Source organism: Grammomys surdaster, unplaced genomic scaffold, assembly GCF_004785775.1.
Source record: "Grammomys surdaster isolate TR1022 unplaced genomic scaffold, NIH_TR_1.0 126086, whole genome shotgun sequence".
NCBI lineage: Eukaryota > Metazoa > Chordata > Mammalia > Rodentia > Muridae > Grammomys > Grammomys surdaster.
Window position 1 is genome coordinate 5425203 of NW_021620894.1, and position 17511 is coordinate 5442713.

The 17511-nt window shown below is 49.7% G+C and overlaps 1 protein-coding gene across 1 annotated transcript in view; it reads right to left on the bottom strand.

Moving 5' to 3' along the window:
• Grik4 (glutamate ionotropic receptor kainate type subunit 4) overlaps positions 1 to 17511 on the bottom strand; it is a 174614-nt gene that overhangs the window by 144553 nt on the left and 12550 nt on the right. The window contains exons 2-4 of the mRNA XM_028755739.1: positions 16326 to 16423; positions 12291 to 12456; positions 305 to 483 (exon numbers count right to left, since the gene is read on the bottom strand). Coding sequence (XP_028611572.1) covers positions 305 to 483; positions 12291 to 12456; positions 16326 to 16423 — 443 coding nt within the window. The remainder of the gene's footprint in view (positions 1 to 304; positions 484 to 12290; positions 12457 to 16325; positions 16424 to 17511) is intronic.

Sequence of the window (17511 nt, forward strand, 5' to 3'; positions counted from 1 at the left end):
TCGGCGCCATACATGAGTGGTGCTATATGCACACTGTCCAACAAGTGGTCCCCACCGGAGCCTCTCCAGTCTGACTCTAGGTCCAACTGGTGTCTCAGCCCCACCAGGTGCTAAGTGTTTCCAAGTGACAACATCATCCTGCCTTCTCTTTGGAGGAGCTGTTGTCCACAGAAACAGAGTTAGACAGAGGGGATCTGCATTCAGATCCATCCCAGGACCGAGGGACAACCATAGCTCAAGTCAGGAAAGACAGGGTAAGAAGAGTGAAACATCCTCTTAGTGCCCACCCCAGCCAGGCTCCCACCTTCAGGAGGATGGTGTGCGACATGGAGGCGTTGGCATGGATGATGATAGTAGCTGTCTTGTCATCCCGGATCTCCTTGAGGAGTGGAGTGGGGTCCCGTGTGTCATCCAGCATCCGGACCGAGAGTGTGTCCTTGGAGATAAGGAACTGACGGAGCAGCTTCTCCAGGTTTAAAAGGCCTGGAATGGGAAAGAGGGTGGGAAGCCCCTGAGGGTCTGCAGAGCTGTCTCCACAGACACTCACAAAAAGCAGGCCACATGGTGACGCGATGCAGCTCAGAGCGGCGCTAAGAGTTTTAAACCCCAAGCAGGTTTCTCTGCCTCTCGAGCTCGAGTTACGCTATCTGACTACAAGGAACACCTAGAAACTCCCATCAGCCAGTAGTCCTCTACTTTTACAGTAGGAACTCAAGCCCCTCCAGGGATGCAGGACAAGGTAAGAGAGCCTTCAGATCTTCTCTGAAGCACTGTGCCCAGTGGCTGAGAGCTGGATTCAGAGAGCAGCAGGCCTGGATTTCTTTCCCCACTTCCAGAACCTTCTCATACAGCCCGTTGTCTAGCCAGCTCCTCTAAGAAGAATAAATCCTAACCTCGGACAGCTCCCGGGGCTGTGCATGCATTAAATGATATACTATACAGCTCCCCAGTGCTCAGGAGAACCCAGAAGTGTTCTATCAAGCTCCATCAAGAAAAGCCTTTGTTTCCATTTTAGTGGTGGCGGGGAAGCAGTTCCCCCAAGATCCTGGGGCCCAGGAAACAAACCCTTTTGAATTCTTTAGAGCCCTGCAGCTGCTCTAAAACGAGATATTATCATGATCATAAAAGAAAAGGCTTTGAACAGCACCAAGCCCAGACCCAAACAGGGAAAGGGGACTCTGTGCTAACGATTCTCCCCCCCCAACCCCCACCCCGAGCTAGCAGATGTCAGCGGTCTTGGTGTGAAGAAACGATCCAGAACAACGTTGCTGAGACTAAAGGGGTTTAGTTCTGTCTGTCCCTGCCAAGGCAGGCCAGTGGGAGGGCAGAAGTGTAGTGGAAGAGCCATCTCCCCGGAGCCAGTAGTCTGGAGTCTGGTAGAAAGATACCTGCAGGCATTTGCTCACAGAGCAACGACAGGAGAAACGTTTATCAAACCTTATTATGCTCTGGCTAATGTACTAAATTTTTTACACGGCTTATCTTATGTAAGTCTCCAATAACAATACTGTACAGTATTAGAATCCCCAAGTTCCAAGAAGAATGGGAGACAGGGAGGTAAGGAACACACCTCATGCTGTGGGCAGTAAAAGAAGGCTGATTTTCTACCACTGCGTGTTCCCTGTGCCAGCTTCAGTGCTGACGGACACCGTCAAATCAATTCAGAAGTGCCATCAATACAACCTATAGAGACTCTTTCCTGTACCCTCCTGAGGTTCAAAGGCAGATGGCATCATTGATAGGTGGCACTGAGGAACATCCACCCAGCCCTCCTGTCATAGAAAATGCTGTGACTTGTGCAGTCACACATGGGAGGGACAGAGCTGAGACTAAAACTCTCACTTTCTGACCTCCACCCAACCCTTCATCCAGGAGACCACATTGCCTCTGGGAACAAAGCAGGTACCAGCAGGTACGGTACCTACATAGTTTCCCAGGGATACGGATGTGAGTTTATCAAATTTAAGTGGGAGAAGCCAACACTCAAAGTGTTTGTTTTGTTCTGTTTTGTTTTGTTTTGTTTTGTAAGAAGGAACCAGAGTGGGAGCTTGAGGACTGGCCTGATGGAAGAGAGAGCTGGGACGCTATGGCTCACCTATTTCTCCTGTGTCTGTGTCCTGCCCATCCCCCACTCCCACCACTACTTCTCCCCAAGTCTTGAGAAGGTCCTCCAGGGAGCTGGGAGCTGCCTGGTGAGAGATGTGGGCTGGAATAACTTTGGAATAACTTGCTTCACAAACAGGAGCTACGTGGTGTGTGGTGGTTTGAAAGAGAATGGCCCATGTAGGCTCGTAAGCTTGGTTCCTAGTTGGTGGAACGGCTTTGGAAGGATAGAGAGGCGTGGCTTCATTGAAGGAGATACGTCACTGGGGGGCTTTATGTACACAGACAGCAGGCAGATACAATGAATCCTGCCCTCAGCGTTTAAAGTAAGGCAAGTGGAGAGTAAAGTTAAATCATACGCTCGTTCTGTTTAGTGACCTGAGTGGATTTAGACTCCTGTGGGAACAGACCTCTTTTTGTCCTAGCTGCAAGATGGAGAGAGGGCATACTGCACCATCCTCTGAGATGACATCAGAGGCTATGCCCCACCAGACACAGACCTAAGAGCTTCTTCCCCAAAAGGCACTGTTCTCACCAGAAGGTCAGGGTAGAGGGCACAGAGAGAGCACTCCAGGGTCTCAGTCAGGTCCTAGGCATTGAGTGATCCCTGAGGCCGGAGTGATTAAAATGTGGAAGTTGAGTGAACCCCACAGACCTGAGAAAGAGGCTAATTGGCTCCCAACCCAAAATGTATGAGATGGGCAAAGCCACTCAGTAGTGTGAGACCAGGAAGCCCGGGGGAATACAGCAGGGTGGTAGACAGAATGGTAATGTCTGACAAAGGCAGCCCAGGGACCCATCATCCCTTTCATCCTGGTGGTTGCCCTGGGCTCTTGGGGAGCTCCCCAGGCCTCTGACACACAAGAGACCCCACTCCAATCGATCTGTGGCCTCTGATCCTCTCACCCCCGGTGCTCTGCTACCCTTTAAACAAAACCACCACATTCCTCTGCTTCTCCCCATATTCTGTGTGCTAAAAGCACAAGGGCAGTGAGCACCCCTATAGGTGTACACCCACCCCGACCACCCATCAGAAAACTCTCCCTTCCCCTACCTGGAGTGGCCAAAAATGAGCACAGTATTGAGACTCAAGCACAGCAAGGGAGCGAGTGGGACAATGTCCCCAGCCCACCGTGCCTCCATGTCTGGGAGATCAGGAGCAAGGTGATCAGACAGAGTTAGTCCAGCAGCATGGAGGTGTCAGTCACCCAGAAGGGCCTCTGCAAATCTTATTTGTCTCTTTTTGCACTTTCCTGCCTCTCCTCCTGAAGACATCCCTCCTTTCTTAAGTCTTTGCCCATTTCCGTTACCCCCTTCTCCCCGACAACACTTACAGGAGCAATCACCCAGCACCTAAATCATAGCCCCTGCTGATAAATCACATAAAATATTTACCAGCATACATAGTACCTTGAATTTTCAATCCTGATAAGGCCATTGTCAGCTGGAGCCCTCATAATCTGAAAACATACCGCACACACTGCCGGTGTGGAACACACGGTGGCTTAATGGCACCACGCACTGCACGCTCTAGTGTGAGGTGGCTGCACACCCTTTGTGATCACATGACTTACTAGCACTGCCCAGTATCCCCCAAAAGTGTGAGGCCTAATACCATTATCCAGGGAAGGGGTCTAAATGAAAATTTCAAGCATGGCATGAGCATGTAGGGTAGATGTGAGGGTGGTGGACGGAGCGGGTTCAATATTCGGGGTCTCCCACATTCAGTTTCTGCTTTACATCTTAAGACAGAGCCTCTCCCCAAACCTGAGGCTCAGCAATTCACTTAGGCTGATGCCCAACACATGGTTTCTCCTGTTTCAATCTCCCTGGTGCCAAGATTATAAAACACATGCTACTGCCCCGAAGTTCTTAATGTGAGTGCTGGAAAACCCAGACTTGGGTCTTTGCGCCTGTCTGGCACACATTAGCTACTGAGCCATCTCGCAAGCCCCTTAAGAACGTTTTCCACGGAGGGCACACTGCTTCTGCCAATAGTAAAGGTCTGAAAATGTAAGTTGGGACCATCCAACTACAATACCATATACCTGAATGATTCACCTCAGGAAAGCCAGGGAACCCCTTTCAGACACTTCTGCACAGCCCCGGGAAAGGCCAGTATACCGCACTTGTTGGATCGGACTAAGTTAAAAACTGGAGGAAGTAACTCTGAGGCCAGGGGACAGTAGTGCCTGGGAAGGCCTTTCACATTGTCCCCAGGCAGCTTAACGGGAGGAATGTGGCCTGAGGAAACATGGGAAAGGCAGTCAGAAGACAGACTTGGTCATGGAGGCCTCAGGACTGTGATGGGTTAGATGTCACAGGGAGAGAGGCTTGCTCGCCCTGGGGAAGCATCTAGGTTTCACTGTCTAGTGATGCAATGGGCTGTACGTGTGGCAGTTCAGATCCCCATCACCAAGAAGACCCTCTTATGGACTTTTCTGCAGCGAATTAAACTGTGGCCGGGGGGGGGGGGTAGAAAGAGAGAAAAGCCATATATCTCCAGCTCTGGGAGCCTCTGAATCTGAAAATCTAAAACAGGATACAAAAACAAAACAGGACCAACAAAAATCTTTTAAAATTAACTTTGTATTTGTGTTAGAGAGAGAGAGAGAGAGAGAGAGAGAGAGAGAGAGAGAGAGAGAGAGAGAGGACGTGTATCCCCACTCATGTGTGCACACATGCTCATGTGGAGATCAGAGAACACTCTGTGGAGCCAGCGCTTTGTCCACCATCTGGATCCTGGAGTTCCAGCACGGGCCATCATGTTTGCTAACAACCCATCTCACAGGTCCCAGAAATCGGTACTCTTGTTTCCAGGCCATGGGAGATGCACAGAAGAGAAAGCATACACTTCTTGGTGCCGCTGGACCGGTGTCATTCTCACCTCTTCACTAGAACTAAGGATCTCCCAGGCATAGCCGCCATCACAGGGGTTAAACTCTGCCCCCCCTTTCAGGTTTCTACCACCCACACCCCAGTCTTTCTCCCTTGTAGGATGGAAACAGAATGCTGGCCCAGCGGCAGGCCTGCTGCCAAGGCTCCGCTGAGGAGCCTGGGGGAACCCATTAGTCTGCATCAGGACCAAAGTGGGTCGATGTGGAACCCAACAGGCAGCTGCTCTGGGAGGAAGGGCATAGGCTGGTTTCCAGAACTAGAAGGTAGGGGCCCCAGGGCTGGAGGGAGGACATCAAGGCTGTGACAGTGGATCTAGAGTTGGTTATAGACACAGGACAGGGACAGAGATGCTTGAATAATGTCTCTGCAGGGGACACAGAGGATCCGATATCAAAATCTAAAAGCAGGACCTAGGCAGTCGGCTCAAGGGTCAAGTGCTTCCTATACAAGCATAGAGGCCCAAGTTTGGCTCTTCAACACTCTGAAAAGCCAGGTGTGGTGGCAAGGGCTTGTGGATCTGTACTCGGAGGAAGGCAGACTCAGAGAGGCAGAGGGGTCTGGCATCTCCATGGCAAGCCAGTTTAGAGGATTCAAGACGTTCCAAGTTTAGTGAAGAAAGCTGAGAGAGAGAGAGAGAGAGAGAGAGAGGGAGAGAGAGAGAGAGAGAGAGAGAGAGAGGGGTCTGTCAAGGGTGCTTGCTGCCCAGTGATTGCTCAGTGATGGCCTGAATTTGATCCCTGGATTTGACCCCTGGGACCTATGTGGCAGAAGGAAAAGAACCACCTCCTATAAGTTTCTCTGTCTCTGTCTTTGTCTCTCTCTGTCTCTCTCTGTCTCTCCCTCTGTCTCTCTCTCTGTTTCTCTGTCTCGCTCTCTGTCTCTCTCTCTCTGTCTCTCTCTCTCTCTGTCTCTCTCCCGCCCCCCCCCCCCCCCACACACACACTACAAAAAAATATCTACCTCAAGCTCCTGGGGATCTCAGTTGGTCGAGCATTTGTTCAGCATGCAGGAATCCCTGGCTTCAACCTCCATCCAACATCATATAAACTGAGCAAGAGATCTCACACCATGATCCCAGCAGTCAGTTGTTAGAGACAGGAGGGTCAGAAAGTTCAAGGTTATCTTTGGCTACACACTGAGTTTGAGGCCATCCTGTGACCCATGCAACCCATCTCAAAGAGGAAAATACAAAACAGTATCTAGTCTGGCTGGTCCTCTCTCAGCCCACTTCCTCTGTTCCTCCACTCGCTGACTCCCCCATTACAGCACTTGACCGTGGGAAGTGCTCCCTTCCGGGGGGGAAGTGCTCCCTTCCCAGGGGGAAAGTGCTCCCTTCCCATGGAGGGAAGTGCTCCCTTCTGGGGGGAAGTGTTCCCTTCGGGGGGGGTGCTTCCTTCCCAGGGGGGGAAGTGTTCCCTTCCCAGGGAGGGAAGTACTGTGGAGTCCTGGGGGAATCAGCTAATGCTGCTAGACTGACCTTGGGGAGGACCTTGGGGAGGTCCTTGGGGAGAATGTAATACATTAAATGAGTGTGATGTGGTGCCTGGTGACCTTGACCCTGCCAAGTGCTCATTTTTCTTCTCTGGCCAATTGTCAAACCCAGGTTGCATGGCTGTCAAATGTCCTTTTGTGACACCAATTACTTTTTTCAGGGAGGGGGTCAATTGGAGACTAGGTCTTTTCCTTCTGTAACCCAGGATGACCTCAAATTCAACATCCTTCTCCTTCAGCTTCCTGAGGGTCAGCCTACCTAGCTGGAGAAACTGAGTCTGGCCAGAGAAGATGAGAGCGCAGAGTGACTGGTCACTGCATGGTGAGGGGTATATTTCAGATTCAAGTGTGGAAACAATGTCTTTCAAATGCTTCTGTCCTGTCCCATTGCATGCCTGAGGCTGGCCCCAGGAACAAGGAAGGTGGAGAAGGTTATAGAGCTGAGGTGGAAGGGAAGAAGCTGACAGAGACAGAGGTCCGGGCAGTTGTGGACCAAGCACAGCTGTTCAGCTCCAGCACCTGGCCTCCAACTATACCACCCACATAGGGACGGTGTCTCCGTGCTCCCCACATGTAGGAAAAGGTGGTCCTCACTCCTGTCTCTCCTACATGGATCAGAGGAGATAGGAACCATGTGACCTTGAAATTGGATGTCACCTCTACTCTCTTCCTGCATATAATGAAATTGGATGTCAGCTCACCTTTCTTCCTGCAAATAATACTGATAACAGAACCCGTCATAAATGGTCATCTTCACTTCTCCAGTTTAAACTGTAGGATTTAAATGTTCTGCGTTAACATCAAGGATAAAAACCAGGGCCTGAGAACTTGAGGTTAAGATAATATAAACACTGTTAGCGCAGTGCTCAGTACACAGTAAATGTCACTGGGTCATGGGGTCACTGTCCCCTCTCAAGATCAGCTTGTAGGTGCACGGTTATGTCTGTAACATTATGAGCAAGAGGTTTCTCACAGTGGCTCATGGAGAATGTCCACTACTGCCCCAAATACCTACTGAAGCATGCTGGGTAGTAAGCCATAGTGTCCTCTGCTCAGTTCCCACCTTGTCAGCCAGTTGCCGGGTAGGACAATAGTACCCAAATGTGCATCGTCCTCTGGGTGCGGGGACCTTCCCATCCAATCACTTCATTGGGCTTCAGCAACAGTGAAAAAAGAAAAACGGCTCAGAAAGGCAGAGTATCTGCTGAGCATCAAACAGCTCTTCTGGGTTACAGCAGTGTGGCGTTCTCTCTCTTCTTCTCCCTCCACCCTTATGTGTGTGTGTGTGTGTGTGTGTGTGTGTGTGTATAAGAGTATATATAATATATATGGAAGAGTAAGATGGGTGTGTGTGTGTGTAAGAGTATATTTAATATACATGGAAGAGTAAGATGGGTGTGTGTGTGTATGTGTGTGTGTGTGTGTGTGTGTGTGTATGCTTTCAAGCAGAGGCCAGAGGTCGATTTTAGATGCCCTCCCCCCCCTCAATTACTGTCCTTATGTTTTGGAACAGGGCCTCTCTAAAACCGGAGCTCAGCAATTTGGCTAAACCGAGTAGCCAGGGAGCCCCCTGCTTCTGCTCCTCCAGCCCTGGGATTGCAACTGTTCACCACTGACTAGGTTTTTACATCACTTCTGTGAGGCTCTAGACTTGTGTCCTCACGGTTGTGTGGCAGGCACTTCACTAACATCTATTTCCTTATCCCCAGGATGGTTCTCTTTCACACTGCCACCCTGCCTCTCTCTTAGGCGGCACTTTCTCCTATGATCATGACACGTGTGTTGGTATAGCCACTGTGGCACCCACAACTCAACTTGGAAGCCTCCAAATGGACAACTTCCTTTAGGTTCGGTGGAGAGAACTAGGAGGGCCCTGGCAGGGCCACTCACATCTCCTCGACCTTTCTTAGAAATAAAAACTTAGAGACTTTCTGACCTTTTTTTTCTCATTAAAGAAAAGTAACGTAATTCACCATGTATCTCTGCTTGGTCCCAAACCTGCTTATTAAAATAAAAACTCCTTCTGGGAAACAGGATCATACATGGTCGGCTCCCTGTGGAAAGAGCCCCGTTATGGGATTCCAAGGTGGAGAAATAGAATTAGATTTCCCTTCCTAATTCTACCCTCAGTGACTCTTGGCCCAGCATTAATAAGGAAGATGGAAGACGGTCTCATCCAGAGCTCTGAGCCACATTCCCCTGCAGCCCCTCATTTCCTCAGTCTTTGATTAGATTTTTAATCTTCTCTGCCCTTGAATTTCTCCTGCCTGCCCCACCTTCCTTCCCCTGGCCTGGTGTGTGGGGACAGAAGTCGAAGCAACCTAATGAATTCTCTAAGCACATAATGCTGTGGCTGAAGAGGCCCTGAGCCCATGTCCGGACATCCTCGAGTTTTCCAGACCCTGGAGTATATTGAGCCACACTTCTCCTCTTTTCCAGGATGGTAGGGAACCTCTGCTCCAGAAGTCTCTATTCCTACCAGACAGAGCCCATATTCATGTACTACCCTGGGGCTGTGTGTACAGAACTGGGGAGAGGGAGGATGAGACACTGAGAGGCAAGCCCCAGACCAAGGTAGGAAGACCCAAAGAAGAGTCCTGGCTTTGCAGTGATAAGAATTTAAAGTCCCTTAAAACAAAACAAAACAAAACACCCAGTGCTGTTTTCTCCACTCCAGCATGCCTGAGGAGAGGAGGGAAAGAGTACCGATCTGGGAGTCTGCAGTACCCATCAAAGTACTGAGTATAGAGTTGTTGTTTCACATACACCCAAGCCACAGACGCCCCCCCCCAAGCCCCATAAGAGCTATAGGAGAGAGACACGCTCAGTTTATAAGCAAGATGGACCATGGCTTAGACATAAGAAAGAATTTCCTGGAGGGAGGGTGAGCTCTTGTTAGCTAGCACTGAGGTAGACTTTGAGACAATTTTTGCCTCCAGATATTTCGAACACCCTTCTCCTCTAGCTCATAAACTCCCTCCCCAACCCCCACTGTGTAAGTCCGGTTAGAGTGACCTTGTCACAGTCAATTCCTAGCATGGGGAAGGAGCTCGATTCTGGGACATCACCCACTGATGCTGAGTACTACATACAGAGGGAAGAAGCACAGCACTCCCCACCTTCCACCAAATATTACCATCCTATGGATAACCACATCTTTGTGAGTCTTGAGGGCATCCTGGAATGTCCATGCCAAGCGGAAGTGTGAGTCGTCACGAGCAGGAAAGAGGATGAAGTTTTACCCTCCATTCACCTCTCTCTCTCTCTCTCTCTCTCTCTCTCTCTCTCTCTCTAACCACAGAATTCTTTGCCCATACTCATTCACATTAAAGCAATGCTGTCCAAGGGAGCTCTCCGCAGTGCTATGCTGTTCTGTCTTAGCACTTGCTAGTTGGTGTCCAATGGCTACACGGAGCTGCTGAACACCTAAAGTGAGGATAGTGAGACTGAGGGATTTTAATTTTTAGTGTAAATTTATCTAATTATATATATATATATATATATATATATATATATATATATATATATATACAAAAGACACAGAACCTTGCTCTGTGGCTTATGAAGGCTTCAATCTGCAGCAATCCTCCTGTCTCAGCCTCCCAAGTGCTAAGGTTACAGAGGAGCACCACCACACCCAGCTCTGAAAATTTCATTTTACTCAATTCAGATTTTCAATTTAAATGGTGAAAAGGGACTTGAGACGGTTGCACAGGTCAGCTTGGATCCAGAGGAACCGAGTCTGACAAATGCCAAGGAAACGCTGGCAACACATTGAACTATTTCCAGGAAACCTGAATTTTAGCCTCAACTCTTACCACTTAGCTGTGGGACTCTAGACAAGGCCCGCTATTCTCTGGAGTTCTTCCTTTATTGAACTGAAGGGATCTGATATCTGTTCGCTCAGCCCTTGCTAAAACCCTTCAGTGAGCCCCCAGCCTGAGAACACTAACACACCCCATTTTCTACAAAGTCACATTCTTGTATTTAATTGCTTCAGCACCCATGCTGACTGACAGTGAGAGGAACTGCTGTGTTCCTGCACGTGACCCATGTGTGTGAGCCTTCACAGGAGCTGCTTGCTAGAACCCCTCAGAACCAGCATTCCCCCTCCAGGCCTGGGGGGGTCTTCAGATCCTTATAAGTCTAACTCAGGTCCCCAACCCTGGCCTCACTTTCATCTACTCAAACTAGTTGTCCCTTAACGGTGACCCCAACATTACAATGACCGTTCTGCTGAGGCCATTTCTCAGGGAAGAGATCTCCAGAGTCCCTGGAACGCATGACCCATGTCTACACTCCCTTACTTGCCACCCAAGGGTTTGGATTTCCTTCTTCAACCTCCTTCTGTCTCCTATCCGTACCCATTCTTAATGGAGCCAACTCCTCCCCAGACATAGATCCAGTCTCTCTTCTTTCCTTTCCCCTCCCTTGGCCTGCATCTCTCTTTCCTGTTAACCAAAGTCTTTTGAATCTTTCCAGGTTCATCTGAAGCCCCACTGAAGCCTGGAAACCTTTCCTGGCATCTCTGGGCTCAGAGAATCTCTTCTCATGAGCCACAGTGCTCACCTGATACTTAGCACAGTTTATCGGGGGATAGCTCACAGTGCAGGCAGTGGTCTGCACTCCTTTGTATTCACTTTGGACTCAAGGAGCTTGGGCTGTCTGGAGAAGACCTGTTTAGTTCTTCTTCATACGGCTTAGGACTGTGAGTGAGTCTCAACATCCTCGACTTGGAAATGGGGGTTGCCATGTCGTTTAAACCTCTGGCTGGTTGTAATAACTAGGTACAGACAGAATATATAGGAGAGCAGGTTTTGCCAAGTAAACCAGTCAGGAAAGCTGGAGGAGAAATACAAAGTACACATGTGGAGGCAGTCAAGGGTGAAGGTCTGCTGAAGTGGGTGCATCTGACCTGTCCTGTGGTTTTGTTTTTAGATAGTACTTGGATTCAAGGAGAGACGGAGGCCTTGCTCAGATCAGCGTTCAGGTCCTGGCAGAAGAGAGCATAGCTCCATAAATGAATACAGCCCATGAGGACCTACAGGCTCAGAACAACTTGCATACCTCCCCTGTGCAGGTGGCAGGCTAAGATCAAGCACCGGCCACCAGTATACACCAGTGGCCAACCTGTAACTGACAATAAGCAGGTATACAGGTGCCACACGGACTATGTGAACACACATGTTTGCTGACTCAAAATTAGCTAAATCTCATAAACACTACATTGACGTCTCAAATTGTGTGCGACACACAGAAAATGCATTTCCAAACCTGTGTTTGCAGAAAGAGAAAAGTAGATGCTTTATCAGGGATTGACCTTGGACCTGGTTCCATCAGCAAAACCTGCTCTCCCGGGGGAAGATACTCTTCAGCTCATCAAGTACAAATGCATTCAATTTTCTGTTCCCACCTCTCTCTCCCTCTCTCTTTGTATCTCCTTAACAATGAGGCTGAAAATGTGGGAATTGAGTTTGCAGATACAAAGAGACTTGGCAGCTGGCCAGTCTCTCTCGCAGCCTAGTTCCATGCCAAAGGGCGCTTGTGGGCACTGCTGTTTCTCTTTTACAGAGAGAGAGAGAGAGAGAGAGAGAGAGAGAGAGAGAGAGAGAGAGAGAATTGCACCTGTTTGTAGTCAGACTAGGATCCTAGGAATACCTCCTTCCTGGGTTGTTGCAAGCCCAGGTGCCTACAGCCTAGTATAAATGAACAATGAACATCAATGAACATGACCAGCCTGTCTGGACATGTAGCTAGCCCAGCCTGTCTGGACATGGGGCTAGCCTGGGAATACGTACATTCTGCCTTGGCACAGATGAGGCAGGCGGTGGTGCAATTGAAGAAGTTCAGGATCCCAGCCACAGCCACGCTGATGTCGGTGTTGCTGGGGTGAAGGTTCAGGGTGGTGAATCTCTGGAGTTGGAACCTGACAAATTCCTCTGGGGCCACTTTGAAATGAGGGACCTGGCAAGAAGGGCAAAACAGAACAGCAAAGAGGATCCAGATCCAGAAGGACAGAGAGACTGAAAGCAGGACAGGTGACCCAGGCTGTGCCTGAGCAGGTTTTCTTTGGCTTAACATCTTTGACACACACCAAAGGAAAAGCAGCAAGAGAGACCTGGGCTCCAAGTCCATGGGGTTACACGACATGATAGCATTCCCGGCAAGACCCAGAACGAGTCACCCTTTGGCTAGAGATCTTGGTACATACTCTGTAGTGTAAGAGTGCAATCACTCTTGAAGTCCTTACAGTATATTGTCTGTAGTGAATACACTGGAGCAGAGATAGCAAGAAGAGGCACACCGTTCCCTATAGATTAGAGAGGAGGTGTTCAGTACAACCCAACATAGCTGGTATATAGTAGTTTCCAGAAAGCTTCCTGCGTAAATCCCAGGGGCGTGGGGCAGACAGCAGTGATCCTGAGGCGCATTCAGAGCCTTTGGATGGAGCCAGACGGACAAACACCTGCCCTGGATTCATCAGAGCAGTGCTGGCTTCCCAGCACGTCTACGAGTGATGCTTCCAGAAGGTGCCATGTTCCTTCTCTTTGCTGGGAAAGAGATATTAAGAGGCACCCACGGTGGCTTTATTGACAGCTTAGGCTATTTGGTAGGTAATGGGAAAGTTAAATCGTAATAAGCTGCCATCCACCTTAATTTTATTCAGATGTTCTCATCTCTGGTACTCAGAGCTGGGAAAGCCAAAATTGAGCGTGAGTCCGTACTGATGCGAAAGCAAGTGGGATTGAAAAGTGGACAGCAGGAAGAATTTCCTGTTGATGGGGTGCTCGGCTTCTAGAATGGATTAGTCAGATGCGATTACAGACGTTTCCCTTGCCTGGCTTTGCTCAGAGGCTCTGCTACAGGGGTCTGGGATGATGCTATGAAGGGCTCTGTAGGATCCTACCATCTTATCCTTTCACGATTTAGAAAGAAGTCTGCCAGAAACCAGAGCTCTTTGGAAATTGAGATGGGAAGAGAGCAAAGATCTAGTAAAATCCAAAGCGAAAATTACTGAACTCAAGGAGGCTTAGCCCCTGAACCATGGACAGAAGAACACAATCATATTTTCCCCCCAGCAGGGACTGCACAGTGCGGAATTGACAAAAGCCTGAAGTGTGGGGGCTGTCTCTCAAGCTCAGAGCATGTCACCGGGGCTTTTCCTCCTGCCTGAATTTTGTATACCATACAATTGATCTAAAGTGAGTAACACATACACCTTGAAGGCAGGGGAGGTGACAAGTGAGCCCGATAAGAGCAAAGCTGGAGACGGGCCAGGTGCCCTGACTCATTCAGATCCAGACATTGGAGTCTCTGATCCAACTCCTCCCTGTGTGACTGGCAGTCCACAGAGCTTCAGAGGCGGCTGGCCAAAAGAGCCCCGCCCATTAGCTCCCCCATGTTGGGGAGCCCTTGGAGACATTGAAGAATTCATAGCTCCCAGCCCTGGATTTGGGGAGGGTCCTTCAGGGAAGGAGAAGGATACATGGTTTTTGGAGTCTACAGACTGTTTTGCCTCTAGGTTCTACTGTGTGATTCAGGAGCAAACCATTTAACCTGGCTAACCTTCATGAAAACAGAGTGGACCTCGGGTGTTTCTGAGAGTCCAGGAAGAGAGAACGTGATTCTGTGTCAAGAGCAAACCAGCCCAGAAACCCGCACACAGTCAGTGCCTGGGCAATGCCTCACTTCCCTCCCTTCCCCCCTTCTCTAATTGTAGAAGTTTCCAGAGGCCCTTTTAGCTGTACACAGCTAAAGGAGAGGATGGAGTGGTCTCTCCAGGATGGACACAAGTGTTCAATCACTAGCAGGGGCCCTCTGGTAGGCTGCTGGAGAGGCAGCCAGCTGCTCTGTGGCCTGGGCAAGGATAGCTAGGCCTCACCCTGCTGGTTTGTTCTCTCTTTCTCTTGGAGAAAAATCAATTCATGATTGATTCATGATTGCAAATTCATCCCAGGAAGTCACCACAGTGGGCTGAGGGAGGAGCAGGAGGCAGGAAGCAGCCAGCCATGTGGGGTCTCAGAAATATTAGCGGCATTTAAAGGTCTGGAGCCCATGGTGAAGACTCCATGGCCTTTACCCCGAGTCAGGCCTCATAAAATATTAACCAAAATGCATAAGCTGAGTGGCAGGTGAGGTCGCTCTGGAAAGAACATGACCAGACTGAGGAGGGATAACTGCCTGACTGCTGTCTGGGCAGTGTCTCCTGCTTGGACAGTGTGGGGCGCTGTAAATCAGAGGCTCCTGTGGCCTCTGTCCTGAAAGGCCACACTGTGGAGGGTCTTGCAAGCCAATGGGAAACAGCTCCAGCTCCAAGACAGGGCTCTTCTGGAATGGATAGCAAAGGCCAATGAAGGGAGGTGCAGAAAGGGAGAGAACAGAAAGGAAAAGGAATAAGCCAAAGAAATGTGGGCACTCAAATGCTGGCCACCTAGCTGGGTGAAGATCAGAGTCAAGGCTGGAGTAACAACCCGCCACACTTGACTGTTACCTGAAGCACAGCGAGAGAGATTTAAAATAAACGTCAGCTCCTGGCTGAGCCTGTGACACACTGTGTCAGGATGGACGTGCCTTTGTGGTCTGAGCTTGCCTAAGAAGCATCTTCTATGGTAACTGAGCAGGGGGTTGGGGCAGGGGTGTTTTGAAGGTCTGTGACAAGCAAATCTAGCCTTGGGACTTGGGCTATAAAATGCTTACACATAACAGTTCTGAGAGGGGGTTAGAGAACCAGGGTGTACTTGCAAACCCTGATCATGGTATCAAGGGGGTTAGTTCCAGGAAGCTGGGTAGGCAGAAGCCTGTCAGTGATTTCCCCCACTTCGGTAAGGGTGGCTTGCTGAGGGGATGTTAGGCCTTCTTAAAAAGGGCACCTGGCTATTCTCAAGCATCAGACACTGATGGAAAACCAAGCCTCAGGTCTCTAGCACAAGTGGGAGATGGCGATGCCTCCCCATGTTCCTCCCAGAGCCCAAGCTCCATCTGCTTCCTGTGTTCTGGTAAAGAAAGGCTTTGGGACATAGGGAGACTGGTGCGGGTGGGGGGATGGAGGTAAAGGGGTGTGGGAGGCATGGATGGTGTGTGGGGGTGGGGAGAGTGTTTTCCTCTAGCTCACTGTCTTCTGGGCATATATTTGCAGGTGAAAGACCAGAAGCTTCTAAAAGGGCCCACAATGATGACGACAATGGCAGGCTCTCTACAGTGCAAGTTGCTAGGAAACCTGTCTTCTTCCATCATGTGTTTGTCCCATGAACTGGAACCAGAGGAAATGGCCTCCACGCTTTTGGGTCCAGAGAGACTCCGAGTCAGAGGTCACATCTGAAGACCAGCATCTCGCTTGGAAGAGCAACTGCAGGAACCAGTGCGGTGAGGAAAACAAAATAGAATCTCTTTCCTACCCACTTAGAAAGCCGAGGCTTTGACAGTTTATTCTCACAATAAAACAGAGCGGTGGCTTCTTCCTCCCAAGGCGTTCTTCCCCAGAATCCCAAGGAACAGACCACCAATACACTGCCTACACTGACCACAGTGAGGAGCTCAAACAGACCTCTGCCCCCTTAGCCTCATGCTAGACCACCAGCCTCCATCTCTGGGCATCACAGAGAGGACACTGCAGGTACGGACCTGACCTGGAGCCCTAAGACACTGAGCTCAGCTTGGAAATCTTGTGGTCAAACTTCCATCTTCTCATCCCGTGGGAAAAGGTCATGTCCCCCCAGGGGCTATTCTACCTCAGATTTGCATGGATGATGTCCTTAACAGCTTGGCCTCCTTGGGCACTTCCTGCATTCAAGGATGCAGTCTGAAGGCAGCATCCCCAAAGCAGCTGCACTCACCTCCTTCTCTCCACAGATGTTGCTGATGATGGAGCTGGAGGCGGGGCTGGAGGATGGTCCCAGGACAGCGACCACTCCCTTGGGGAGGATCTGACACACTGTAGCCAGGACAAAAACAGGATTGGGGAAGAAAACATGATGTCAGATGATGCAGCTCAGACCCTGACTGAGTCAGGTCATTACCCAACGCCCTCAGCTTCGGCCCATACCCAATCCAGGCTCCTTTCTGCCCCTTCTAAACCCACATCTCTCCTTCTCTCCCTGGTCTGCTAGGCTCTCCGACAGTTTTATTAGTGTTTATGGACAATATTAAATGGGGAAATGACCCAGGTTATGACAGCATATAGCCATAGTTAACAGGTTGTATAAATTGTCCACACCATCACCAAAGGACAGAGGTAATAGGAAATTCAAGGTGCCTCCCACACTCCGTGTCTGGTCTGCAGAGTCTTGGGGGACACAGCTGCTGCAAAGGTGAAAGGTCTAGGTGGGTATCGCAGGTGGCTTGCCTTCAATCTCTTAATACTCCAGATGCAGACAGTTGAGGAGGAAGAAAAACAGACAGACAGGCAACCAAGGTGGCTAAGAGATGACAGCTGAGTGGTAAAAAGCATACAGTGGAAGTCAGAGGAGGCGGGAGAGAGAGAGAGAGAGAGAGAGAGAAAGAGAGAGAGAGAGAGAGAGAGAATGAGAACAGAAAGAGAAAAGAAGGAAGGAAGGAAGGAAGGAAGGAAGGAAGGAAGGAAGGAAGGAAGGAAGGAAGGAAGGAAAAGAATAAGAAAAAAGAGAAAAGAAAGGTGGAGGCAGTGTGGCAGTGTCTCCTGGCAGGCCCCTCTGGTTCCCTTGCCCAGAGATGGTTCCCACCTTGTGCTGGGGACCAGCATTGCCTGAGACCTTGCTTTCCTTAAACTGGGAAGGTTCCTGAATGCTAGACACCTTTCATGGGTTACCCAGAAACCTTGCCTCAGACCCTTCTTCCCACATTCCTACTTTACATCTTTCATATTAAACACTTCAACCAATTTGGTTGTGCTATAGAATTCTTCCTTCCTTCCTTCCTTCCTTCCTTCCTTCCTTCCTTCCTTCCTTCCTTCCTTCCTTCCTTCTTTTCTCTTTCTGTTCTCATTCTCTCTCTCTCTCTCCCTCCCTCCCTCCCTCCCTCCCTCCCTCCCTCCCTCTCTCTCTC